Source organism: Colletotrichum scovillei, assembly GCF_011075155.1.
Source record: "Colletotrichum scovillei strain TJNH1 chromosome Unknown Contig00003, whole genome shotgun sequence".
In the NCBI taxonomy this organism is placed as follows: Eukaryota; Fungi; Ascomycota; class Sordariomycetes; order Glomerellales; family Glomerellaceae; genus Colletotrichum; species Colletotrichum scovillei.
The window spans coordinates 2,932,950-2,957,442 of NW_023336261.1; the positions used below are offsets into that span (position 1 = coordinate 2,932,950).

Sequence of the window (24,493 nt, forward strand, 5' to 3'; positions counted from 1 at the left end):
CAATGAGCAAATCAGGCCTGTCATTCGGCCTGAACCTAGGCAAAAAGCCCGGCGCATCCAAACCTGCGCCCGGAAAACGGAAGCCATTCGGCGCCACAGCGTTTGGCGGCGGCGACGATGACTCCGACAACGATGCGCCCAACTCGGGAACCAAGATCGAGTCGCTGGACGAGCTAGGCGGTTTCGAAGTCGACTCCTCTTCCAGCAGACAAGACAGCGGAGGGAGGAAGAGCAAGCTCAAGAGCAAAAATGCGCTGCCGACACAACCGCCCGCGAGCCGAGCCAAGAAGCAGGAGAGCGCCATGTTCGGTGACCTCTCGGGCTCGCTCACGTCCAAGAAGCACGCCGAGGCGGCGGAGGAGCTCGACCCGAGCGTGTACGACTACGACGGCGTGTACGAATCGTTCAAGCCGCAGAAGAAGACGACCAAGGAGGACGTGGAGAGGAAGCCCAAGTACATGAAGAGCCTGCTCGCAGCGGCCGACGTGCGGAAACGGGACGCGCTGATTGCGGAGGAGAAGAAGATCGCAAGGGAGCGGGAGGCCGAGGGCGAAGAGTATGCGGATAAGGAAAAGTTTGTCACGGAGGCGTACAAGAAGCAGCAGGAGGAGAACCGGCGGATCGAGGAGGAGGAGAGGAAGCGGGAGGAAGAGGAGGCCAAGAAGAACAAGACGGGCGGAATGAGTGCTTTTTACAAGAATCTCTTGAACAAGGGCGAAGAGAGGCATGCTGAGGTTGTGAAAGCAGCCGAGGACAAGGCCAAGGCCGGTCCGACGGTACAAGAAGAAGACGATACATCGAAAGAGAAGTCCGAGGCTGATGTGGCGCGAGAGATCAACCAGAAAGGCGGCGCCGTCGCCGTCAACGAAGACGGGCAGGTGGTGGACAAGCGGCAGCTGCTCCGGGGCGGTCTCAACGTCGGGGCCAAGAAGGAAGCCCAGGTCAGGGAGGAGGCTGCCCGGCCGAGGGAGAGCAGGCCGGAGCGCAGCGCCGGCACGGGTTTCGTCGGCTCCGGCGGCAAAGGCGCGATGCGGGAGCGGCAGACGAGGATGCTCGAGGCGCAGCTGGAGGCAGCCCTCAAGCGGTCCCGCGAGGAGGAGGACGCGGAGCGCGAAAAGGTCGAGCGGGTTACCAAGACGAGGAAGACGGAGGGGGAGATCTCGAGTGCCAAGGAGCGGTACCTGGCGAGAAAGCGCGAGGCGGAGGAGGCGAAAAAGAAGGGCCTGGCGGAGTAACGATTTCTACCTCTACAAGATACCCTGAGAAGCATACAATGGCTCCTTTCTCTATATGCATCTACGTCTCTTTTTCGGCGCAGCAGCATGTCTAAGCGTATCCCCCTTTCATTCGTTACGCTCTTTGATCCGAATCTTGTGTACATTTTGTTGATGTCCGATTTTCCTGACGCAGTATGCTGCCTCCCATCGCCATGAGGAGTTTTCTTTGCTTCAGAAGACTACTCCTGGGCCTGATTTCCTCCACTGGACTCTACAAAGCCCCCCTTTTTCAGTATTGTTGTACATTAATCGTACACGAACACATTCTCTAGTGTAGTTTCCTCATTATGCCAGGGTCGATTTACAGGCTGGGGTTGCTGGATTCCTGTTTTATCCGGGCAATGTAGGCTTGGTTGACCTGGTTCCACGCCGACATGTACTTCTCCATGCACGAGGTCATGCAGGTCGTCTCGCCGCTGGACAGGGAGCTGCCGGGCTTGGGCACGCACTTCTCAAAGCAGTTCTCTTGGAGTTTCTGTTTGTAATTGCGTAGTTAGCTCCATAATCTTTCGTAGAGGGCATACGGAAAGGCTGGGTAACCTACCTCAATGAGGACGCGGGCGTTGGCCAGGTTTGCCTCCTGGAGGACCTGCTTCATGACGGCATTCTTGACAGTTGTGGACTCCATTTTTTTGTCTGATTTTCTCAAGTCTTTCGGTATGACTGGGTATGAGTTGGATTAGGGAAAGAGAGAGAATTGCACTGAATTGACTATAATAGTGACGTTCTTGACTTGGGATTGCTGCGCCGAAATTGATCCCAGATGCCCGGCTAGCTTCGCATCGAAGCCGACTCTGGAGAAAAAAAGTTGGAGTGGCTGGTGCTGCAAGGCTGCTGTGGCGCAAGCGCAAAAGCCTGAGGCAGGGCTTGGATGTTCTGGCCTTCCTCTGGAAGTGACGCACCTCAGTGAGAGAAGCGGAAGCCCAGGGCCCACCCAATAGCGGTCGGAGGTGCGCTGTAGTTGGTGAATGGCAGGGTGCCTGGCCTGAAGCACACCTAGGCTTTAGCGTACAGCAGGGGTAGGAGCTCCAAAACGTGCTGACCCCAGGAATCAGGATCCATCAGCCAAAAAAAGAGGACAGCTAACGGCCTGGGAAGGGGACACACGAGCAAGCCAGCAAAACCCACCGGGCCACCACCACGACGTCCACAACCCCCTTCGACACGTTTTGCCGAAACGACGACGACGACGACGCCCTCTCCGTCGCTGGACATTGCGGCTCTATCCATTTTGCACCACCCGGCGGCCCTTTCTCCTCCTTCGTTCGCGACGCGCATCACCGTCTAATTCCTTTTCTCTTTTGGGTTTCCTCTCTTCGTTTCGAGCTTTAAGCAACCTCAGCCATGTGGTTCAAGCAGTCCCTTTCGGCCCTGTGGCTGGCCGCAATCGCCTTGGGCACCGCAAAGGCGGATGATGGAGAAGTCAAGAGCATTGCGGTTCGTTCGAACATCTTGTCCCCTTTCAGCTGCAACACGAGTGTGCGCGCATGTTGTAGACAGAATGATGAAGCTGACTTTCTCTCGGTATCTCTGTTTAGCTCCGAACGCACTCCCTAAACCAGGTTCGCGACTCCCGCGCTTCCCATGCGCCACCACAACCCCTGAATGCACTTTACTGAGACTATTCGCGATAGCCCTACCTCGATTCCGATATGGCAAGTCGGTGGTACGACTTTGGCGGAGACACAATCATCAGGACGGACTCGTACGTTTTACACCTATTCTTTCTCTATCGAATCGGCTTGGAGATGTGTTTCTTTGTGGCAGGAAGAAAAGGGGGGAAGGAACCGAAGGCTAAGGCATAGGAACACGATTGCAGCTACATCCGATTGACATCCGACCGCCCGTCGCAGACCGGCTGGCTCTTCTCGAGAGTGCCCCTGACGGCGACCAACTGGGAGATTGAGGTCGAGTTCAAGATCCACGGCAAGAACCAGCTCTACGGCGACGGCTTTGCCATGTGGATCACCAAGAACCGCGGCCAGGCGGGACCCGTCTTTGGCAGTCCCGACAACTTTGACGGCCTCGGCATCTTCTTCGACACGTACAAGAACAACCGCCCCGGCACCGTCTTCCCCTACGTCATGGCCATGTTCGGCGACGGCAAGACCTCCTACGACAAGGATAACGACGGCAAGAACACGGAGCTCGCCGGCTGCTCCGCGCGCGGCATCCGCCACGCCAGTGTGCCCACCAAGGCCAAGGTCACGTACTTCCAGGACAAGCTCCTCAAGCTTGAGCTGCAGTACAAGACCGAGGGCGACTGGACCCTCTGCTTCGAGACCAACGAGCCCCCCGCGATTCCCCAGATCGCCTACCTCGGCTTCAGCGCCGAGACTGGCGAGCTCAGCGATAACCACGACATCATCTCGGTGCAGGCCAAGAACCTCTACACGACGCAGACCGGCAAGGGGACCAGTAAGACGACCCCCGGCAGCGGCAAGGGCAAGAAGGGATCTTCCTCGATCAAGAAGGACAGCAGCAGCGGCGGCAGCTGGACGTGGACCTTCTTCAAGGTCTTCCTCTTCTTTGGCGTCCTCGGCGGCGGCTACGTCGGTTACACTGCCTGGAGAGCAAAGAACGACAAGAGACATCGTTTCTAAACCAGTGCTGTTGATGACGGGGGAAAAAAACCACAGGGGGAAAAAGCCCGTGGGGATGGGTGAAATCTTTTTATTATTTTGAGGGAGAGAATGACAAAAAGGGGGCGGGCAAAGCAGCTGTTGATCTGATCGGGAAACGATGACTGATACCGTACATACCAACACCGCAACACACACAAAGTCGTGACTTTTGCATGATGGGAGAGGTTGAAGGCGGTGGAGGAGGGGGAAAACAACCAACGTTTCCGTGATTACTATTTTCTCTCTCTGTCTCTCACTTTCCTATCCCAAAAACATGCTTCTCGTTTTATGAATAACTCAGTCTGAGATGAATTCAATTGTATTCTATGACGGTTGGCCGGTTGATGGTGGTTCACATGTGAGGCCTGAGGAATGAATGACTATTAATTATTCCGAACGTAGTCGTTGCCATCGGAATCATTGGTGGATGGTATGTGTGCATGGGCGATTGCTTATTGCCAAAAACCAAGCTAGATATAATTTGGCAAAAGCTGCGGGAATTTTTTACCTGACCCGGTCGCTGAGGAGCTTAAAGATTCATCTGAAGTCTAGACGACAAGGTCGGAATTCTACCGAGCTTGGATATATACCAATAGTGGGGCATGTCATGATGGCGCCAATATGCCAGACTGTAGTGCTTCATCCGGAGTATTACCTCAGAGGTATGAGTTAAGGTAGCGAAGAAGTGGGTGGAGGTATTGGGGGATTTGCTGGTTTTCAGTTTCTCTGGAGTTGCATCCGAGGATAATTGCTCGAGACCTGCTTCGGAAGTGACTGATATATCGGCTTGAACGGTATATTTGACCGTACGCCAAGGAACATCTGTGACCGAGTGTGAGAGGCGGCCAAGTGCAGACTGTGTGTATCTGTATGCAAGGGTCTCGCAGACGTGGGGACGAAGCTGCTCGGAATTCGATACTTTGACATCAGTGAAGCAGGTAGTGAGGATGACAGAGTTGAGTGGCGCGTGTTTGATCTGCCTCCAGCTTTCGCGGCCGTTCCCGGCGAAAGGTATCCGTGGTTGGAGGGATTCCCCATTGGAATGGGCGTTGTTGACCCGGGATCCGGGAAGGGGAATCGAATGATAGGCCCGGGCTCGGATGGAAAGTTGGAACCGTACGAGAGAGACAGTTCCTCTCTAGCTCATGCTCATACTTATACGAATAAGTTCCTGCCTCCCGCCCCAGCGAGGCGCGAGCGTTCCTCAATTTTGTTTCAGTTGATTTGAGGTACTGTGGTGGTGGTGGTGACTAGGCAGGGAGACGAGACAAGGAAAGCAAAACATGTAGATGGACGGGCTAATGAGTTCTAGATCTAGATCCGCCGAGTTCCAGATTCAAATGCTGCGCACGCCGACTTTAGGCGGGATGAGGAGTTATAAACTTCCTGAATGGTGATTGAGGTGGTATGTAAGCGGGCAGGCTTTACTTGATGTGGACAGGAAAGAGAGTCTGTGTGATATTTTGGAGTCGTTGGACTGGGGGGTTCAAGTTGGTTAAGGTTTGGACAAGACAGGTGCCTGGGAAGGGGGGGTAATTTGTTTGAGAGGTTGAGTGACGGTAGCCGTGGGCAGTCGGCTTGTTACGTGTGTCAGTTTGGCGCGAATCGCGGGATTGAAGTTGAGGGCCTGAGAGGAATGTAAATGTGATTAGTGGTGGACGTGGGGGTGGTTCTTTGGGATCGATCGATGGCGAGTGAGTGCGGAAGGATTAGCAGGTAGTTGGTGAGCGAAGATGATGGGAACATGAGAGGTGGAGACGAATTGGAATCAAATGTCAATCCGTCGAGGCTCGCAGTCTGATAGCAATTGGGCCAGTACGATGGAAGCAGAGGCAAGTGTGCCTGGATTGACGGCTGGCCAAGGTAAGGTAAAATGGAAGGTACCTTGCGTCTGGTCCTTTCCCACTATTTCAGGTGAGGTCGTCGGCAACGGCACGTCACTGGTCCTTCAATTCGCCTCGAGTGAGGGGTCATTCGCTCTAGCTACATACCTTACCTGGCAGCTGCTCTGGCCGGATGGGGGTAATTGACACCAAGTGAAGGTAAGAGCTCCAGAGCAGAATATCACCCCGCCTTCCTTTGACATGTACCTTCCGAGAGGTACCTTTACTGCAGCATCTGGGGGAACTTCAGCTTATGTAATGTATGTATGTACAGCACCTTGCGGATACATCACCTCAGGTACGGGCACTGGCACTTACCTTAGGTAGGTAGACTTCCGCACTCGTCCAAGGCACAGAGATTGGTGAGAGAGAGGTCAGGTATCCGGTGTTGCTGGGTAGAATTGCTCGCTCGATTCAGGTTGGAATCCAGTCCCATTTTGGTCCAATGTCGAGCGTGCTGGCGAGCCCCGGCAGCTTGTCTCTGTTTGCTGCCACTACGACCTCGTCGAGATTCAGGTCGGGTTACTTGGCCTGCCCCTACCCCACCTCTGCTGGGCTTGTTGCTCGATTGCTGCGGTGCGCCTTGCTCGATCTTGGTGGGGGAGAGGCGAGACTCCCCATTTGCACTTTGTACCTTGTTCGTGGCATCAGAGCAAAAACAGCATGTACCAGTCGACGACTTTCAACTGTTCTCTCTCTATCTCTCTTGGCCAGTCGAAACCGATGTGAACAATCCTCGGATATACGGGTACAGAGATGGAGAAACCAAGGGCAGCTCAGACAGACCAGACAGATAGCTAGACATACACACATGCCATGTTGGATGCCCCGCGTTCAACCGAGTCCAAGATCAGCTCTTGTGCATGCACGCTGCCTCCCGATTGTCTCTCTCAGTGTCTCTCTTCCCTTCCTATTGTAACCCAGCCAGGCCTTTGGCACAATGTACCTAGGCCACTATGACTATGGAGTACCTATGGACGGAACTGGGAACAGGATCGGCTGTCCTTTCCAGCTTGTTCTCGACCCTCTCTGGGCTCGTAGAGTGCTGCCCTCGGCTGTGCCATCTCGATACCGATTGGGCGGTGCCGTACTCGGCCTGCCAATGGTTACGATGCTCGTCCCTGCCCACGCCGTTCCCGTCTAAACGCGGGCGTCAACCAGACTGAACCACTTCCGCCTCCGCTCACCTACTGCGTATGTATGCCTACTTTCACGCCCACCTTCACGGCCGCCGCCAGCACAAGCTCAACCTTACCTTACCTTCCCACTTATGTATTCGTAGTATGTAGGAAGCATACCTACCTACCTTACCTTACCTCACTCACTCCCCCTCCGGCATCCGTACACAGCAGCTTGCAGTAGCTCTTTACTCTTCCCAATTAACCCTTTTGCTACTACATCATCATCGACCTCAGCTTCCACTGGCTGCCCTTCTCCTCCCTCTTTCTCTCTTTCTCTTCTCTTCCCTTCCTTGTCCCCCTCTTCCTCTACCTCTACCTACCTTATCCTCTCTCTCCCTGTGGTTCCCTCATCCCTCAATCCTAGCTTCCCTCGAGACGCCCAAAAACACCATCACTCAATTGAGCTTCTTGGTGACCCCAATACAACCCAATTGATCACTACGAGCCGTCGTTTAATCTTTTGGTCCCATCTTGTCTCCATTTATCGGTGCGCGCAACGACTCAGTCACCACTTGCTCCGCTCACCCATTCGCCCAGACGAAGCAAGAGATCCCGCACCTTGCTCACTCATCCAGCGGGCCCTTGTCCCCGAAACCCTCAGACGCGGACGCAGACGCAGCCGCCGCCGCTATCATTCGAGCCCATTCATCTGTCACTTCCGACCAGAGAAAAAGCAACAACGAACGACCTGACCAGCACCTGCTCGCACCAAGACCAAGCAAGACCAGATCCCACATCAGACCAGGCCGGATACATCCCACATTGCCAGGTCCTGCCTTCTTACACCTTGCCTTGCCTCTTGAGTCTTGAGTCTTGTCACCTGTCCACAAGTTACGACGCAACAAGACCCCTGGTAGAAGAAGCAGTGTGCCAGCTTGAATCATCCATCTGTTCGTCTCCCCGCCCTTCCCCCTCCATTCCAGCTGTCTCCAACAATTCCTCCTCAAATCTGCCCTCTTTTATTCCTCCTTTGTTGTTGTGGCTACACTATACTACACTCACTTCTCTCACAACCTCTATCCCTGGACCTTTGCCGCCTTGTCCCGCCCTTTGACCCTGCACTCTGTTGCTTCATTGGTTAAGCTTCCCATCTGCGGCGTAAACTTACACACTACTTTTTTGGATGCAGCGTCCCAAGAAAATAGAAAGCTCCCGATTTTCCCGCTTTTAAGTCGGCCAGATACCAATTGCGATTGCCATTTCGTGGTCAACTGAATTGGAACGGGTTTGCTTAACCTGCGTGCTTGCTCCCTGCTCGTAGTACCTGACTTTGAAGGACTCTCGGAACTGTACGTTTCTTCCCCTTGAATCGAACGCTGTTAGAGCTTTCCCGCTCTTCCCTTCTATCCCGGTTTCCCTTTTTCCCCTTGATCGAAAAGTATGCGCCAAACCTGGCCCCATTGTTCCTAACGACAATAGGCGCGGCTTTCCCACTTGTACTTGAAAGCGTACCTTAGCAGGAAAGAAGCAAAAGCACAGCTCTCAGCTTTCCCCGCGCTCCTCTTTCGGCCAATTCACTGCTCACCTCACACCCCCCCAAAAAAAGGACACGACCAGCGCAACCGGGCTGTCCCTTGGAGCGACGAATCACTTTGCGACCGTTCCTCCCCCATCATCCAACTGCAAACGTCGTGGGCCCTTGACCTGCGCTTCTACACCATTTCCTCACGGGGCACGCAGCCCTTCTTCCTTTCCCCGACTTTCATATGCCTACCCTCGGGTTTCTCAAGAAAAAGCGGACGAGGGAGGGTAATCAAGACTCTCAAGGCTCCAGTCTACCCACCAGCCCGGTAACGCCTACCTCCTCCAAGCCTTTCGACAGTTCCATCTCGACTACCTTGTCGTCTCTCTCCTCAACCTCCCAGCCGCCTTCCCTGCCTGCACTGAAGCAGCAGGAAGATTTGGATTTGACCTCGCCTTCCGACGGGGCCAAGCAGCAGCAGATGTATCCTGTCACTGTCCACCCGCCCAACCAGTCGGGCTCTCACCAGCCGCATTACAATCAACAAGGTGGATCGCAACAGAACCTCCCAAGCATCAACAACCTAATCAATCCGACTCAGCATGACGGCTCGAACAACGGACATACCTCCAACAACAATTACCTAGCTCAGCCGACCCAACCCTCCCAGCCGAACCCGAGCCCCGGAAGCGATCCCGCGCGACTTCAACAGCAGCAAGCTCAGTCGATGCTACACCCGCCCCAGCCGCCGCAACATCAGCCGCAGCAGCAGCAACAACAGCAGCAGCAGCACGGCATGCCACAACAGGTCTCGGACCAGCAGGTCCGTCAGACAAAGGGGAAATATACGTTGACCGACTTTGACATCTTGCGAACGTTAGGAACTGGTAGTTTCGGAAGAGTGCACCTGGTGCAGTCCAAGCACAACCAGCGCTTCTATGCCGTCAAGGTGCTGAAGAAGGCGCAGGTCGTCAAGATGAAGCAGGTCGAACACACCAATGACGAGAGGAAGATGTTGGGCGAGGTCAAACACCCGTTCCTGATCACGCTCTGGGGCACATTCCAGGACTCCAAGAACTTGTACATGGTGATGGACTTTGTTGAAGGTGGTGAGCTGTTTTCGCTGTTGAGGAAGTCCGGGGTAAGTTGCAATCTTAAGTGATTTTGATTCCTGCTGGCCCGAGCTAACCCAGCTGATCCCTTTCCACAGCGCTTCCCCAACCCTGTCGCGAAATTCTACGCCGCCGAAGTCACGTTAGCGCTCGAGTATATGCACTCGAGAAACATCATCTACAGAGATCTCAAGCCAGAGAACCTGCTGCTCGACCGGCATGGACATCTTAAGATAACAGATTTTGGTTTCGCCAAGCGAGTGCCGGACAAGACATGGACGCTTTGTGGTACTCCAGACTATCTGGCCCCCGAGGTAGTCTCGAACAAGGGCTACAACAAATCCGTAGATTGGTAAGGTGGCCTTCTCACAAAAGGTTGCAGTTCTTTCACAATTGCTAACCCCCTGGTCTTAGGTGGTCCCTGGGAATCTTGATATACGAGATGCTGTGCGGGTATACACCGTTCTGGGACAGCGGGTCGCCAATGAAGATTTACGAAAATATCCTCAAGGGCAAGGTGAAATACCCTGCCTATATCAACCCGGATGCGCAGGACCTGTTGGAGAAGCTGATCACAGCGGATCTCACCAAGCGGTTGGGTAACCTGTACGCTGGTCCAAACGATGTCAAGAACCACCCGTGGTTCACTGAGGTCACGTGGGACAGGCTGGCTCGCAAGGACATTGATGCGCCGTACACTCCCCCGGTCAAGGCCGGTGCCGGTGACGCCAGCCAGTTTGATAGATACCCCGAGGATCCCGAACGATACGGTTCAGCCGGACACGACGAGTGAGTTCTCTTCGTGACCTGGTGAGATGTGACCTTTGCTAACGCAATGCTCTAGATATGGCCATCTTTTTACCGACTTCTAATGTCTCGCCTGAGTACGAGTTGAGCTGCCAGCAAAGGTGGACTTGTGGGCCTCGGTCTACGAGCAGTGTTTGAATAGTATATGGTACCTGGCAGAAGAAGCCAGAGTCTCGATAGGGATGTCTGCAGTGCTTTGGGCGCCCGGTCGACGGTTTGGAAAACAAAAAGGTAAGGATAGCAACGAAGAGAGGGGGGGGGCATTGGGTTGAAGGCTCGAACGGTCCTGGAAAGATGGCAAAGCGCAAGAAGAGCAGAGTTGTCACCGTATCACTTGGTTACATCAATACCTAACAACGATTATATTCCACCTGGCCTGGAGGCGGAGCTTTCGATTTCCAAGGTGTCGTGGTACCACCCATGGAGGCCGCCGGATGCAGTCCTTGGCAAATGAGATGGGCCTAGACGGAGATGTCCAGGGCGTTGAGGTGGAGATTGGTCAGAAGTGTGGAAAAGTGCATAAGATTTCCGGCCTACATACAAACCTCGACGGTCGTGATGCCTTTCGGGTAAGCAGAAGCAGGAGCTTTTGCTGCAGCATCATGCATACTGATCTACGTTTCTGCATTCCCGTTGAATGTGCGTGATGCTGCAGTTGTCAACGTTGGGTTCGGTCGGACGTGTGGGTAAGAATTGGCGACCCGATCTTAAGGATGTCCTTTGTAGCGTGGCAGCTTTATGAAATCGCCCGCCTCCCCCCACGCTTTGGGTGAGCTAAGCGTCCAAACAAGCTCCAATGGGCCCCTTATCCGGGCCTATTAATGCAGAGAGAAACAGCGGTTCGTTCTGGCGGTGACAGAGTGGAGGTGCGGGGATTGGGGCAGGGGCCGCGGGACGAAAGTGTCGTCGGGTCGGCTCCATCGCTCAGGGGACCTTGGTACTAGCCCAGTCCTGATTCTGATGTTCAGAGAGGGCCTACGGAGTAGAGGCTTCAAGCTTTGGTAGGCGATATGAGGAAACCCGCCCAAATCCCCGAAATCTTACCTTTGGCCCTTGTTACCATGTGCTGTCAAAGCTGTGGCAAGGTGAGTGTATCCAGTGAGCGATTTCACTGGGGGATTGATTCGAGCTTGTGGTATCCGTACGGATACTGTAAACTCGACCAATTACAAGGCGGGTTACTTTGGAGTGCAGATTGTTGCATGGGCCGGACTGGACCTGGCCCCGAAAAAGACCACCACCGCTGCTGCTTTCTTGCTGCAGACATGGTGCAAAGTCACGGGGCTGGGCGCGGCTTATGAAAGGAGCCCGGTCTGGAGCCATGAACTCAACCTGCAGGAGCCTCCAGACCTCTTTTTTTTATTATTTCCCTTTTCGCTTTCTGGGAGTAGCCTTGCTGTTGATTTGTCTTTTTCCCCCTCATCCCGTGGAATAATTGTACTGAAGCGTGGCTGGGTAACGGCTCAATTGGTTCAAGATGGACGACTACATGTTCCGCGAACATGTCAGCAAGTGCCGCCAAGTCTCGGAGGCAACGCACTATGTCGAGATTCTCAACTACTCGGTGAGTTGCCAATCACGCGCCCATCCAACGAGGAGAACAACAGGATGGGGGGCCTCGAGCAAAGCTGTGACATTCATGGCCGTAAACTAACTCAATTGATAGGACCCTTTTTACAATTCGTGCGAGGAGCATCCCTTGACCATGGATGAGTTTGATAATTTCTTGCATCGCCGGGTATGGACGGAAACCGTGTAATTGTAGCTCACGCTCAGTGAGATTGAGCTTCGTGAGAGTTGTTTTTCACTAACACGGTAAATATGACAGGGCGCTTTTGAGCCACCGAAGCTGAAGGAGGGCGTCAAATTGCTCAATGGCATTCGATTGGTGTCCGCAACTCCCCGTTCATCCATCTCGCTCACATTAGAGCTTCAAACTGACCCATCCCAGACTTCAAAAAAATGCCAAGCACAAGGACACATTTACGCCTCACACCATCTCCTTCACTGCGGATGCATACCAATCCATGGTCCGGGCTATGCGACTGCCCTTTAGAGCCATCGAGGGCACCAGCGTCGTCGGCCCCTTTTTCTGGTGCGCCTACGACCAGGACGATGAGGATCCCACTTTGCGTTGGTGTTATCCTTTTCCCATTGAGTCGAGAGAGCAACACCAATCGACTAATGCCGCTATCCAGAAATCATTTTCCGCAAGTCCGACGTCCGGAAAAAGGGCAAGACGCGCGGGTGGGAGCTCATGCTCTCCCACTGCTTCAGCAGTGGCATCACGTCGGGCTACGTCAAAGGCACCCCGAGCTCCGACATTGTCGCCGCCATCCAGCACCTCACCTTTTGCGCCCAGCAGGCCGGCCACCCGATGCTCCTCCCCATCATCATCCTTTCGCACGACCTGTCGTCGACGACGGATCAGAAGCAGCGCGACGCGCGCGACTGGCTGCGCAAGCTGGAGCACGCCGTCAGCATGCGCAACGAGATCGAGGACGAGGAGGGGTACGTCAGCCAGGACGGGCACCTCGAGGTCGACGCCATCAGCCGCGATCTCGTCGAGTGCCATAGCCAGGTTCTCTGGAAGCGGCCGCAGGCGTACCAGGCCATCGTCAAGGAGATTGACGCCGGGCTGGTCAAGTTCAAGGAGAAGGTGCCCAAGGAGCACGATACGCCGCTGATTGATAAGCTCCACCGGAGCATGGTGGCGCGGTTACAGTTTTACAGCTTGAAGTTGACGGGAATTGAGAATTATCAGGCGACGACGTTGGAGAGGTTGCATATTCAGCGTAGTGCGGTATGTTATCTCGAGGCCCTCTTGCTCACTGCTCCTGGGGCTGGGGGCCGCTGGGATGTGGATGCTCTTCGAGTGGAATGCTGACGATCAAGACAGCTGTATAACCTGCTTTCCCAACGAGAGTCCAAGATTCAGTTCCAGATGGCCGGTGAGCAACGACGACTTGCGCACGCGAGTAAGCGAGACAGCACGGCGATGAAGACGATTTCCCTACTCGGTGCCGTTTTCCTTCCCGGCACTTTTCTGGCGTCTGTTTTCAGCATGACGTTTTTCGACTTTGCCAAAGGTACGTAGTGTGGCCTTCTTGTCATAGAAACACAACATTCTCGGCATAGGGGGGCTAGGTTATTCCCGTCAAAAGATTTCTTGTTTGCTGACTGCCAGGGTAGACGCCGACCCCGTCATCTCCAAGGAGTTGTGGGTGTACTTCGCCATCACTGTGCCCCTGACGATTCTCATCGTCGGCGGGTGGATCGTATTTGACAGGCGGCGCGAGAGCCAGTTCCGCGTTGAGGACGCCGATCTAGAGAGGAATATCGAACATATGGAGGCGGATATCATGGCCATGATGAGGAAGCGGACGATGAGCAAAGCGAATACCTGGACTTCGGTCACGTCGCCCATACGGCCATGATGGGCGCTGAGCATGTCTCGTTGTGGCAATGTGAGAAAGGGGATTTGTGAGAGAAACGACTTTAACATTCTGAAGAGGTAAGTATATAGACGGTGGGTGGATGGTGGATGGATTTTGTGTAAACTATCGCTATCACGCCTTATGACCTGACGACACTTATGAGCGAACAATATTCAAGCACTTTTAAGCGACACACATATATACGTATGTGATACTAGCATGAGTAGCTGGCAATCGAGTGATTATATGATCTGTAACTCTACACCACATGAATCTGAAAGATGAGGCGAGCCAGGATGAACGCGACTGTAAGCATGAGTTTGGCCCACACCCTGAAGCCGGTGCGGCCCGTCCCTCATAATTATGCTCAAACTGTTTTAAACATAGTTACAAGGCCTCGATCATGAAAATGGAGATTGCTCTTGTGATTTCAATTGATATCGCAAATCGTTGTAACCTTACTTGTCACTACGTTGATTTCATGAGCACTAACTTGAGATTGGAGCTGAAGGGTACAGGGATAATATTGCAGACGACAAGAACCGGCACTAAACAAAAATGAGGGGTTCAACTTTTGGCGGGGTTGACACTATCGATAAGAGGAAGGGGGAGGGGGCCGCCCAGGGGTCAGGTTTCTTTGCGGTGAGATTCTGGGCTTTTGATGTCGGGTTTCTTTACCGCTAGAACGAACCCTGTGACGACATCCCACATCATCCATGGAAGGGGGGAAGGAGACTGGCTGTCACTGGACGGGACGCCTCAGCTCACCACTTTCCATGAGCGAGCTTTATACCGGGCCCCCTGAAGAAGAGAAAGGAGAACCACTTAGCTCTGTGCTGGTCGTGTTCCCACCCCCTTGCCAAGCTGAAACATAACTGGATTTTCTATTTTTTGCCCAAGCGGCGTAGCGGGTCAAAAATCAAGATTGAATGGCAGTCGTTTCCTAGGTCCCCTACCCATGGATCATCACCCACGACTGGACCTCTTTTTTGGCTGGGGGAAGGGGAAGCTTGGGGCGCGGGTTGACGTACTGCCCACATATTGACATTAGGACCTTCGGGATAGCGAGCCGAGTACCTAGTCAGAGTAGCTTGGCTTTTTGGCTTGACTTACGTAGCTCTTGTAGCTCTCTCAACCTGGAAACATTCGTAACCTTTTTCCGTTGAAGTATCACAAGCTCGCGCTACCTATGCCTAGTGGCTGATTGATACCGGGACACGAGACGCGGATTGTATCTCGTGGTTCAGCTTGCATCATCCATCGTCTCACTATTCTTGTTTTCTCACCGTTCATCGCAAATTTATTTCTTATCACCCTTTTTGAACCTCTTCTCTCCTCTATTCTCTCTGTTACTCCTCTTCACCGCCTCATCAAAACCATCACTACAAAAGAACAGATCATGGCGGACACAGCAGCACCAACAGCGCCTGCAGCGGCAACAACACCGGCAGCAGCCCCTCTGCCCCAGGGCACCATCGTGTCCGCGACATCGGACCCCTCCAAGCCCTCGCTGAGATACCAGGCCGGCGGCGGCGCCAGCGAGACGGAGCGCACCGTCAAGACGCTCGGCGACTCGGTCATACCGCACCTGACAAAGATCTTCAACGTCCACGCCGGCCAGGACGACAAGAAGTGGCACAAGGAGCAGATTGCCTCGTTTGTGAAGAACGTCCAGGCCGAGGAGACGCCCGAGTGCCTGGTGGCCAACACGTCTGAAGCAGCAGCAGCAGCATCACCGCCAGAGGAACTCGACTTCAACGGCTTCCTCAACTACATGACCTCGTCCGCCTCGGCCATCACCCGCCCCGTCCACGAGGAGGACCTGTCGTACCCGCTCTCGAGCTACTTTATCAGCTCCAGCCACAACACCTACCTGACGGGGAACCAGCTGTACAGCGAGTCGAGCACCGACGCGTACAGGAACGTGCTGGTGAGGGGGTGCCGGTGTATCGAGATTGACGTCTGGGACGGCGACGACTCGGACAATGAGGATGGCACGTCGGTGAGTAGCAGTGACGAGGAGGCCGTTGCCGCTGCCGCTGCTTCAGGGCAGGCGAAGCCGAAGAAGGAGAAGAGGAGCAAGCTTGCGATGCTCAGGGATAAGATGCCCGGGTCGCTGGCGAGTAGGCTGGAGAAGACTTCGTTGGGGAAGAAAATGGATGAGAGGATTGAAAAGTCTACGAGCCCGCCGACGGAGACGGCTACCACCCGGTCAGCTGGCACTACCGCCGCTCCCGCTCCGGCTACGGCTACCGCCTCTGTCGCCGAGAGCACCACCGCCACAACCGCCCCCAAGGAAACGGCAACCGGAACGGAGCAACCGCCGCTGCAAAAGACCCCTTCGCCGAGGATGTTCCCCATCGAACCCCAGGTTTTCCACGGCTACACGCTCACCAAGGAGGTGCCCTTCCGGCACGTCTGCGAGACGATCCGCGACTATGGTTTCCACTCGGCGGACACGCCCCTCATTGTCAGTCTCGAGGTGCACTGCAGCGCGGAGCAGCAGGAGATCATGGTGAAGATCATGGAGGACACCTGGGCGGGCCTGCTCGTTCCCACGCCCGACGTCGACGCCCCCGAGCTGCCGCGGCCCGCGGACCTCATGGGCAAGATCCTCGTGAAGGTCAAGTACGCACCACCGCCGGGAGGTGCTGGCGTGACTAGCGCGCAGGACGAAGACTCAGAGGAGGACGGCAAGACGACGCCACCGGCACCACCACCAAAAAGCAAAAAGGCCGCGGCGAAGCCCTCCAAAATCATCCAGGCGCTCAGCAGGCTGGGCGTCTACACCCGCGGCGTGTCCTTCAAGTCACTCACGCAGCCCGAGGCCTCGATGCCGACGCACATCTTCTCGCTGTCGGAGAAGGGCGTCATGGAGGTGCACGAGAAGCAGGGGGACGCGCTCTTCCACCACAACCGGCACTACCTGATGCGCGCGTACCCGTCGGGCCTGCGCATCGGGTCGTCCAACCTCGACGCAGCCGTCTTCTGGCGCAGGGGTATCCAGATTGTCGCGCTCAACTGGCAGAACTGGGACGAGGGGATGATGCTGAACGAGGGCATGTTTGCGGGTACCAAGGGTTACGTTTTGAAGCCTGAGGGTTGGTCATCCTCTTTTTTTTTCCCTAATCATCTCTACAAGTATCTTATACTAACATTAACCCGCAGGATACCGTTGCCTCAAAACCGGCTCTACCCCAGACCCATCATCACCCACCACCCCGCAAATCACCTACAAAACCCTCGACCTCCAAATCGACGTCCTCGCAGCCCAGAACCTGCCCCTCCCGCCGGGCGACACCCGCATTTCGGGCTTCAAGCCCTACGTCAAGGTCGAGATCCACGTCGAGTCCCCCGAGGAGCGTCTCCCGGGCGCGCACATCAAGGACGACGGCCGCGAGCGCGAGGGCGAGTACAAGGCCAAGACCAGGTCGAACCGCGGCGTCGACCCGGATTTCAAGGGGGAGAGCTTGCAGTTCGCGGGGGTGCCGGGCGTGGTCGAGGCGCTGACGTTTGTGAGGTTCACCGTTAGGGACGACGAGATTGGGCGGGATGATCTGGCTGCGTGGGCGGCGGTGCGGTTGGATCGGTTGAGGGCCGGGTATAGGTTTGTGCATCTCATGGATTGCGAGGGACGGCTGACGGACGGGGTTGTGCTTGTGAGGGTTACAAAGAAGTTGACATGAGTCTGTTGGTCCTTTTGGGGAGGGTGACGGCATGAATGGGTTGAGGTGTTTCCATAGCGTAGCATTATGAGCATTCAAATTGGAGCATCATTATCAGATTGTGGATTTCACTCTCTCCTATGCAACTATCAATCATTATCAGATAAGTCTGGTTGGTCGCTGGAGAGTCCTGTATCGACCTCAGCATAGCAAGGCTCAATCTCAAGTTTGACGGACATAAACAACAAGCGAAACCGAACACAGCCTGATGCTTTCAATGTGGACCACCGTACACTGCAACGCAAAAGTTCATCCATTCTTTAGGATAGGTAAGTGGTGTTCAAATGGTATTAATATCTCATTCAGAGCTCGCTAGTACATAATCATCATCAAAAGATGAAAAAGGGGCTTCCGCATCAGAAGCATCCCCTTCAAGACACAAAGTCCTATTTTCCACCGCAAACATCCCGATACAAATCAACGACATGGCTACTAGACTAGCAACATCTAGTAGTCATCATTGTTGTTCCCGTACCCGGCGTTCTCCCGCTTCGACTGGCCCTTGGACTCGAGCTTGTCGCTGTTGAGCAAGTCGCCCGCCTTCTCGAGGAACTTGCCGACCTTGCTGTCGCCTCCGCTCTTGTTGCTGCTGCTGCCGTACGAGTCGGAGTTGTCATTGTCCCTGCCGCTGCTGCCGTAGGATCCCGTGTTGCCGGACGATCCGTAGCTGTTGTCGTTGTCGTTATCTCTACGGGAGGAGCCGTAGGATCCAGTGTTGCCGGAGGAGCCGTAGCTGTCCGAGGTGTCGTTGTCCTTGCGGGAGGAGCCGTAGGATCCGGTATTGCCTGACGATCCATAGCTGTCGTCGTTGTCACGGCGGGTGGTGGAGGAGCCGTAGCTGTTGTCGTTGTCGTTGTCCTTGCGGGAGGATCCGTAGGAGCCCGTGTTGCCGGAAGAGCCGTAGCTGTCCGAGTTGTCGTTGTCGCGGCGGCTGGAGCTGGTGTTGCCGTACGAGAGGGAGTCGGCGCCGGCGAGGTTGGAGGAGGTGGAGTCGTCTCCGTAGGACGAGGTCTTGTTGCCGGAGCCGTAGGTGTCGTTGTCCGACTTGCGGGAGGAGCCGTAGCTGTTGTCGTTGTCGTTGTCACGGCGAGAAGAGCCGTACGAGTCCGAGGTATCGTTGTCCCTGCGAGACGAGCTCAGGCCCGAGGAGCCGTAGCTGTCCGAGGTGTCATTGTCACGACGGGTCGACGAGCCGTAGCTCGAGTCGTTGCCGCCGCGGCCCGTGTTGGAGGAGCCGTACGAGTCGTCGTTGTCGCGGCGGGTGGAGGAGCCGAAGCTGTTGTCGTTGTCGTTGTCACGGCGCGAGGAACCGTACGAGTCCTCGTTGTCGCGGGTGGAGGAGCCGAAGCCGCCGGTGGTTCCCGAGGTGCCGTAGCTGTCCTCGTTGTCCCTGCGGGAGGAACCGTAGTTGGACTAGGGATGTGTTAGTGAGGGCAGCTTTGGGAGTAAGCATAGCATAGATATACTACTTACGTCGTCGTTGCCGCCGTAAGACATGATGTGTGAGGATTGGGAGGTGGTTTTTGATTGCGAGATGAGTTGAGATGAGATTATGCTAAGCTATAAACACGTTGGATGAGATTGAGGGGTTCGAAGGGTATTTAAGAATCCAGATCGACTTCAGGCTGTGCCATGATGCCAATTACACTCCCACATGCGTTGGACCCTGTTATTCCAACCATCCATCCCCTCCTATCCCCGTAGGACTCCTCGGGACCCTCCTCGATCGACAAGGCAGTGGTCCATCGAGCGAGGGTCGCACGCTAGGAAGATGTACGTTTACGCCATACCTGGGACCCCGTCATCCGCTTGTTGGGGACTCGGGAGTTGGGGGCCGGGAAAGAAGGAACGAGATGTGTAGTGGGAAGCTTGTTTGGTCAATCTGAGAAACCGGTCTTTTGCCTTGCCTAGCTGAAGGAGTATGGGGACCGCCATGGGGTGGTAATCTGGGAGACGTTGGACCATGTCGCGCCACTTGGCACGTCAATTGGAGAAGCGTTTGTGTGTGCGTCCCTCCTAGGACAAAGTTGGACTAGACCGAGATGCTGTCCTTCAGCTTTGAAGGGGTGTGTCTTAGATGGCCAAGCGGGCAGAGCAGGACCAGGCTGTGGGATGGAACTGTATGAAAGTGGACTGCGAGATCCTTGATTTTCCCTTTCCGAGAGATGTGCGGGCAAAAGAAAAGGAAGCGCTCATATCCTTTGCCCAGCAAGTATTGTCATGACTAGGAGCAGATGCCGTCCTTTGCGTCTTGTCGTGAGTGAGAAATCGATAGCAACCAAGACGTTAGCCATCATCTCGAGGTCTGGTACCGAGTTGATGGGCTCGGGTAACTGGCACATGGTCCACCATTATGTCGTCATTCCGGAGACACATTAACGCATCTCCAAGACGGAAAGGTGGGATCGAGAAACATCATCTTTCCTGGCGGGCGTAACGAATGCGACTTGCAGTTGACGTGTCGGCAGCGCCAACGTGCCAGCGATGATGTGCGAGCAAGGCACGCAATAGTCTCATCCGCAGGAAAGCCGGTGACACTACTCTCGATGTCTCTGGTCGTTGTACTCCATGACCCCGCCACAGCTAAAAAAGGCAAGGTAGGTGGTACTCAAGGTTGTCGAGCTTCGAGAGCTCTGGCGCGCTAGCTCTGCCAAGAAAACCTGATTTGAGCAAACATGGGACGGTACCAAGAGACAGCTGGCGTCTTTTTCCTGCTGCAGTAGGTAGCATGTAATACTGCAGTAGGGAGAATTGCCCGGTTTTTCTCGGCATGGCATCACATTGGCCCTGGAAGCAGGCACATCGGGAAGCGCTGCTGGGTGTGAATGAGACGAATCGGGCTCCCTCCCCTTTCCCTTTTCGCCATCTAAAGTTCCCGTCCATTCGTTTCCTTCCGAGAAGTAACCTGACGAAAAGATTGGGACAGTTGGAACTTCTTCCCACGGATTCGGCGCTGCCGGCGACGTCAACTTGGAACCCCAACTGTGCATCCAATGGTTGGATGGAGACGGTGGATCGGCCTGGGCTCCGGTACGGCGGTACCCCACCCGCCAGCTCGACAGGGGTTGACTGTGCCCTGCGATCTCTCAGGGTGCAGGAACTACGTACCTCCCAGACAGCGTCAACGACACCATCACCAGCTGAGGTTAGTGATATTACCTGCAGCGCCAACTGCTTGGCTGGTCCAACTGTGTCTCCACGTGCTCCCGGCGAATCGACGGACCCCGCAAGGGCGGCTGGTGTCTTTGAGTTGGCTAGGAGATCGTGCCGGCTTCTCTTGTTGTTGGAGACTTGTAGTTGAGTGTCGCCTTGGAGCTTGGCTCTTTCGAGACAGTCTACCCCGCGATGTCTGGAGCTATGGCCTTCTACCGTTGGTGCGTTCTGCGCTCCTGGCGGCCTCCTCACTTTTCCTGTTCCAACTGATTTCTCTCCTTGTGTTAAGCAAAGGATCATAGATTACATCGAGGGCAGTATTCTTGGGCACCTACAGTGAGGACGACAGCCTTCTTGTCTGATGAAATCGAAAATGACTTAGGAACATCATTTCTGATGACCTGTCTCGTCGCACTCATGCGGTCTAGCTCTGTTCATTGACAATATCTTAGACAGGACCGCAATGTCCCAGCCATGTCTAAACCACTACCGATGCTGTTAGGATACGGTGCCCTTCACCAACCCGCTTGCCTATATTTTGCTCGCGGAAACGCGCAATGAATGGCTCGTGAGAGGGTCTTCCTTCAGAACAACAGCCCGCTTACACTGGCGTCTCAATTCGTGTCTTACTTACATCCAGCAACTTGAGGCAGCAAGCGCCATATTCTACACCCGGAAGATCACGGAGTAACGGACAATAGACTCTTACTTCCCAGCCCTGCAGCACGCGACAATCGCAATGCTCAGGATCTAGCGCAATCCGGGCGTAGCTCGACAGAATTAAACCCCAATATAGCGTGCAGATGTCACTCGCCCGTTGTCCGAGCATGCATGCTAAGTCTGGCTTCCAAACACCGCGAAGCGTCTTGAGAAAGTAGATCCCAAGGACGACATGAGACGCCGAGATGTCCTTGAGCTCTTGGCACCTGTTAAAATCCTACCATGACAAGATCGGCCAAAGTTTCCAAGAGCCATCATCACACATGTCTCTGCAATATTTGAAGAAACATCAAGCTTCCAGTTCAAAGGTCTTTGAAACCCATTTCTGATCATGGGCTTCGGGAGATCTCTAGCTCTAAACAGACATGTTACACGAGTACATAACTTCGCCCTTTAAGGATAGACCCTAACACACTCAACCCAGACATGAACGATAAAAAGGGAAGCTCAACAAAAAGCAATGGTTCTATGTAGATCGTGACGCTACTCAGGATGCGGTGACCTGCCACTCGTCTATGCACAAAGCACTTTCTCCTCTATCCTATGTAGTAATTACCACTGCTTGTTTCTCGATAATATACTTGGTAAAACTTAGCAGCTCTGCAAACCATTAATATCCTGCCGGCTCGGGCTTGGCCGGAAAGGCGGACGCATCATGGTTCCCACGACATTGATTCTTCCAGTCAACAGGTGTGTACTTGTCGACAATCGACTTAAAGGCGGCCTGGGCTCGGGTCAGCCACACGCAATCACTTCACAAACGAGGTCTGGGAGCTTACCAGAGTACAAAAGGACTCATCGCCTTCAAGATGGTTGCCAGCAGGCTTGCAGCCGGGGATGGTCACCGGCTCATCGTTGTACCGAAGCCTTACGTAGTAACCGTCTAGCTGCTTCTTCTCAGCATCTGTCAATGCGGGGGTCGGCTTACGGCCAATGCCTGGCGGAGCCGTACCCGGCGCCGGTGTGCCAGCACGGCCGGTGGAGAACCACGAGCCGAACCAGCCCGCATTCTTGGGTGCCTGCGTTGGAATTGACGAAACCTGGGGATCGCGGAACATCTCAACAGCGATGTGGCTCGTGAAAGGAGGCCATTTGTCAGGACCAAAGGCACCCAGGCTGGCTAGTATACCGGCAAGAGTGGTATCATGGCAGCCGCTCATACCAAATCTGATAGGCCTGGCAGCTGCGCTAGCTTGCTTGATCTCGTAGGCTCCGTCTGCCGGACTGTGTTCGACGCTTCCGACCATACGAGCGACAATATCGCCCATCAAGCCACCAATGCCAAGTGTGCGATACTCCTGGCTCTCGCTGTATCCGCTATACCACTCTTCTACGCCAATTCTCTCAATAATGGAGAGTACCTTGGGATCGTAGAACTCCGAAGGTAGCTTCGTCTTCGGGCCATGTGCGCGTGATGCGTTGATAGTATCCATGATCCCACTAAGCCTAGGCTTTGAATCAACTGCAATGAGTTTACCATCTTCCATCCATTTTCCGAGCTTCTTGTTCAAGTAGCCCATCTCTGGAGTATCATTCCATCGCTCGGCAGTCCGTTGGGCGAATGCGCGGGCGAGAATACTGAATCGCCGGCAATGGCCTTCGTTGGGAAAGAGAGTCTCGTCTGGCTGTACCCGCCCTAGGATCGTGAGTGCGGGGAGATCGGGTGCCCGATGCCTAGCCGGATATAGGCCAGAAATGGCTTGTTGAAGAGACTCTAGAGCTCGCGGGACCGGTGTAGACCTAAGATACAGAGACTCCGCGTCGGTAAGTTCTGTGGGCAAGAAGCTGAGTCGATCAACGTAGAGATCACGAAAGCGTTTGCCTAGTTGGTGGGTGGTCTCTCGGCCGCGGTCCGTAAGCATGCCATGATCACAGATATCGTCAAGCTCGCCCTTGGGGCCGGCAACGATTACAGGACTATCGTCTTTAGAACCGAATCCCTCGAGACGTCTCTTCCAATCGAGGTATGAGTATTCACCGGTGTCCGGATCGAGAACAGCATTTCGGAGGTGACGAACGACACTGCAATAGGGCCAGTACTCAGGAAGGCCGGTGTTGGAAAAGCGAGGGTTGACGGGAGTTCGTTCGCCGTGCCGGAGAAGGATCTGCACCAGCTGGAGCTTGAGCTGTGGAGGGTACAGCTGGCGCAGCTCGGCGTCGGTGTAAGGTTGGCGAGGTTCAAGGGTAGTCATAGCTTCGGAGATTATTCTACGGCTCGGATAGGTAGATGGAGGAGATCAGGGAGCCCGGAGGAATGCTTGCGAGACGAGGCCTGCCGGGGAGAGCACAAAGAGTAAGCTCAACAAACAGGGTAATGCATGGGACGACGACAATGGCAATGGAGGGTGGGAAACGAAGCTCGAGACTTGTTTGTGTTTGTGACAAGACGTTGGGGGAATCTGTTTGGCGAGGCGGTCCGGTCTAAGCCTCCTTGAGCTACCTTACCTTGTCCTTCCCTGGATGCTGAAGGGCAGTTGGGTAGGTACCTTGTGCTTTCCTTACGTACTCCATACTGCAAATCGCGGACGATGCATTGGATTTCGCGGGGCAGGGATGCGACACTGAAGCCGGGCCAACATAGCAGTCACAGTCGTGGGTGGGTGAGGCTTTCCATTGGGTTGGCGGCTTGGCCTGGCAATGACGTCCCTCATAGGTACAAAGACACCTCGGAGACGCAGGTGCAAGCGCGGGTAAGGTCGTTAGCTGCACCTGCAGATGTGTCTGGTAATTAGTGGGGCGATAAGAAATGTTATCTGATGGGAAGGTCGAAGGCCAAAGTCCACCTCTGCCCAAACAGCACCAAGCTCCAGGTCCGTCCGTGGGTGGAATTGGAAGCGTGGAAACGTGCTTCGTGCTGGATGGCTCGGTATAGATTGCTGCGTTGGGCGTGCCGTACATCAGATCAGCCCAAGTAAGAATCCGGAATCTGGAATCACCATGGAATGTCCAAGCAGGCCAACCTGAATCCTCGAGCCTCGAATTTTGCAAGTTTGAGGTTACCATCAGGCCATTTGACCGAGCTTACTTTTGCTAATAACACCTTATATCCGCATGTCCTCAGATACCCGAGATTGTACTTTCCAAGTACTGTACCTAAGGCAGGCACGTCCAG

General features: G+C 54.6%; 8 protein-coding genes across 8 annotated transcripts; 5 read left to right on the forward strand and 3 right to left on the reverse strand.

Annotated features, from left to right (window-relative positions):
• Nucleotides 1-2: 2 nt before the first annotated feature.
• HER10_EVM0000620 (coiled-coil domain-containing protein 55) lies at nucleotides 3-1,235 on the forward strand (the record flags this gene model as incomplete). Its single annotated transcript, XM_035470393.1, has 1 exon — nucleotides 3-1,235. One exon carries the CDS (start codon nucleotides 3-5, stop codon nucleotides 1,233-1,235), a length of 1,233 nt encoding a protein of 410 aa, XP_035335577.1.
• Nucleotides 1,236-1,578: 343 nt separating this feature from the next.
• HER10_EVM0011172 (mitochondrial import inner membrane translocase subunit TIM13) lies at nucleotides 1,579-1,905 on the reverse strand (the record flags this gene model as incomplete). The annotated part of the gene is made up of 2 exons (XM_035480610.1): nucleotides 1,579-1,752; nucleotides 1,822-1,905. The coding sequence occupies 2 exons, from the start codon at nucleotides 1,903-1,905 to the stop codon at nucleotides 1,579-1,581; spliced, it is 258 nt and encodes an 85-aa protein (XP_035336549.1).
• A 287-nt stretch (nucleotides 1,906-2,192) lies between these two features.
• HER10_EVM0007724 (legume-like lectin family protein) lies at nucleotides 2,193-4,109 on the forward strand. Its single transcript, XM_035477270.1, has 4 exons — nucleotides 2,193-2,714; nucleotides 2,816-2,839; nucleotides 2,912-2,982; nucleotides 3,097-4,109. Exons 1-4 carry the CDS (start codon nucleotides 2,622-2,624, stop codon nucleotides 3,878-3,880), a joined length of 972 nt encoding a protein of 323 aa, XP_035336241.1. The 5' UTR covers nucleotides 2,193-2,621; the 3' UTR covers nucleotides 3,881-4,109.
• A 2,914-nt stretch (nucleotides 4,110-7,023) lies between these two features.
• Nucleotides 7,024-10,932, forward strand: HER10_EVM0000533 (uncharacterized protein). Its single transcript, XM_035482835.1, has 4 exons — nucleotides 7,024-9,568; nucleotides 9,638-9,891; nucleotides 9,954-10,328; nucleotides 10,384-10,932. Exons 1-4 carry the CDS (start codon nucleotides 8,672-8,674, stop codon nucleotides 10,409-10,411), a joined length of 1,554 nt encoding a protein of 517 aa, XP_035335571.1. The 5' UTR covers nucleotides 7,024-8,671; the 3' UTR covers nucleotides 10,412-10,932.
• A 646-nt stretch (nucleotides 10,933-11,578) lies between these two features.
• HER10_EVM0012592 (uncharacterized protein) lies at nucleotides 11,579-13,875 on the forward strand. The gene is made up of 7 exons (XM_035481985.1): nucleotides 11,579-11,910; nucleotides 12,013-12,084; nucleotides 12,175-12,236; nucleotides 12,298-12,479; nucleotides 12,545-13,149; nucleotides 13,246-13,435; nucleotides 13,539-13,875. The coding sequence occupies exons 1-7, from the start codon at nucleotides 11,824-11,826 to the stop codon at nucleotides 13,781-13,783; spliced, it is 1,443 nt and encodes a 480-aa protein (XP_035336681.1). The 5' UTR covers nucleotides 11,579-11,823; the 3' UTR covers nucleotides 13,784-13,875.
• A 951-nt stretch (nucleotides 13,876-14,826) lies between these two features.
• Nucleotides 14,827-17,553, forward strand: HER10_EVM0003830 (phosphatidylinositol-specific phospholipase C). Its single transcript, XM_035473493.1, has 2 exons — nucleotides 14,827-16,884; nucleotides 16,952-17,553. Exons 1-2 carry the CDS (start codon nucleotides 15,183-15,185, stop codon nucleotides 17,467-17,469), a joined length of 2,220 nt encoding a protein of 739 aa, XP_035335868.1. The 5' UTR covers nucleotides 14,827-15,182; the 3' UTR covers nucleotides 17,470-17,553.
• A 211-nt stretch (nucleotides 17,554-17,764) lies between these two features.
• Nucleotides 17,765-19,745, reverse strand: HER10_EVM0013173 (mold-specific protein MS95). The gene is made up of 2 exons (XM_035482537.1): nucleotides 18,982-19,745; nucleotides 17,765-18,921 (listed from the first exon to the last, which is right to left on the reverse strand). Exons 1-2 carry the CDS (start codon nucleotides 19,003-19,005, stop codon nucleotides 17,956-17,958), a joined length of 990 nt encoding a protein of 329 aa, XP_035336737.1. The 5' UTR covers nucleotides 19,006-19,745; the 3' UTR covers nucleotides 17,765-17,955.
• Nucleotides 19,746-21,719: 1,974 nt separating this feature from the next.
• HER10_EVM0005628 (histidine acid phosphatase) lies at nucleotides 21,720-24,005 on the reverse strand. Its single transcript, XM_035475236.1, has 2 exons — nucleotides 22,161-24,005; nucleotides 21,720-22,105 (listed from the first exon to the last, which is right to left on the reverse strand). Exons 1-2 carry the CDS (start codon nucleotides 23,571-23,573, stop codon nucleotides 21,992-21,994), a joined length of 1,527 nt encoding a protein of 508 aa, XP_035336052.1. The 5' UTR covers nucleotides 23,574-24,005; the 3' UTR covers nucleotides 21,720-21,991.
• Nucleotides 24,006-24,493: the final 488 nt, after the last annotated feature.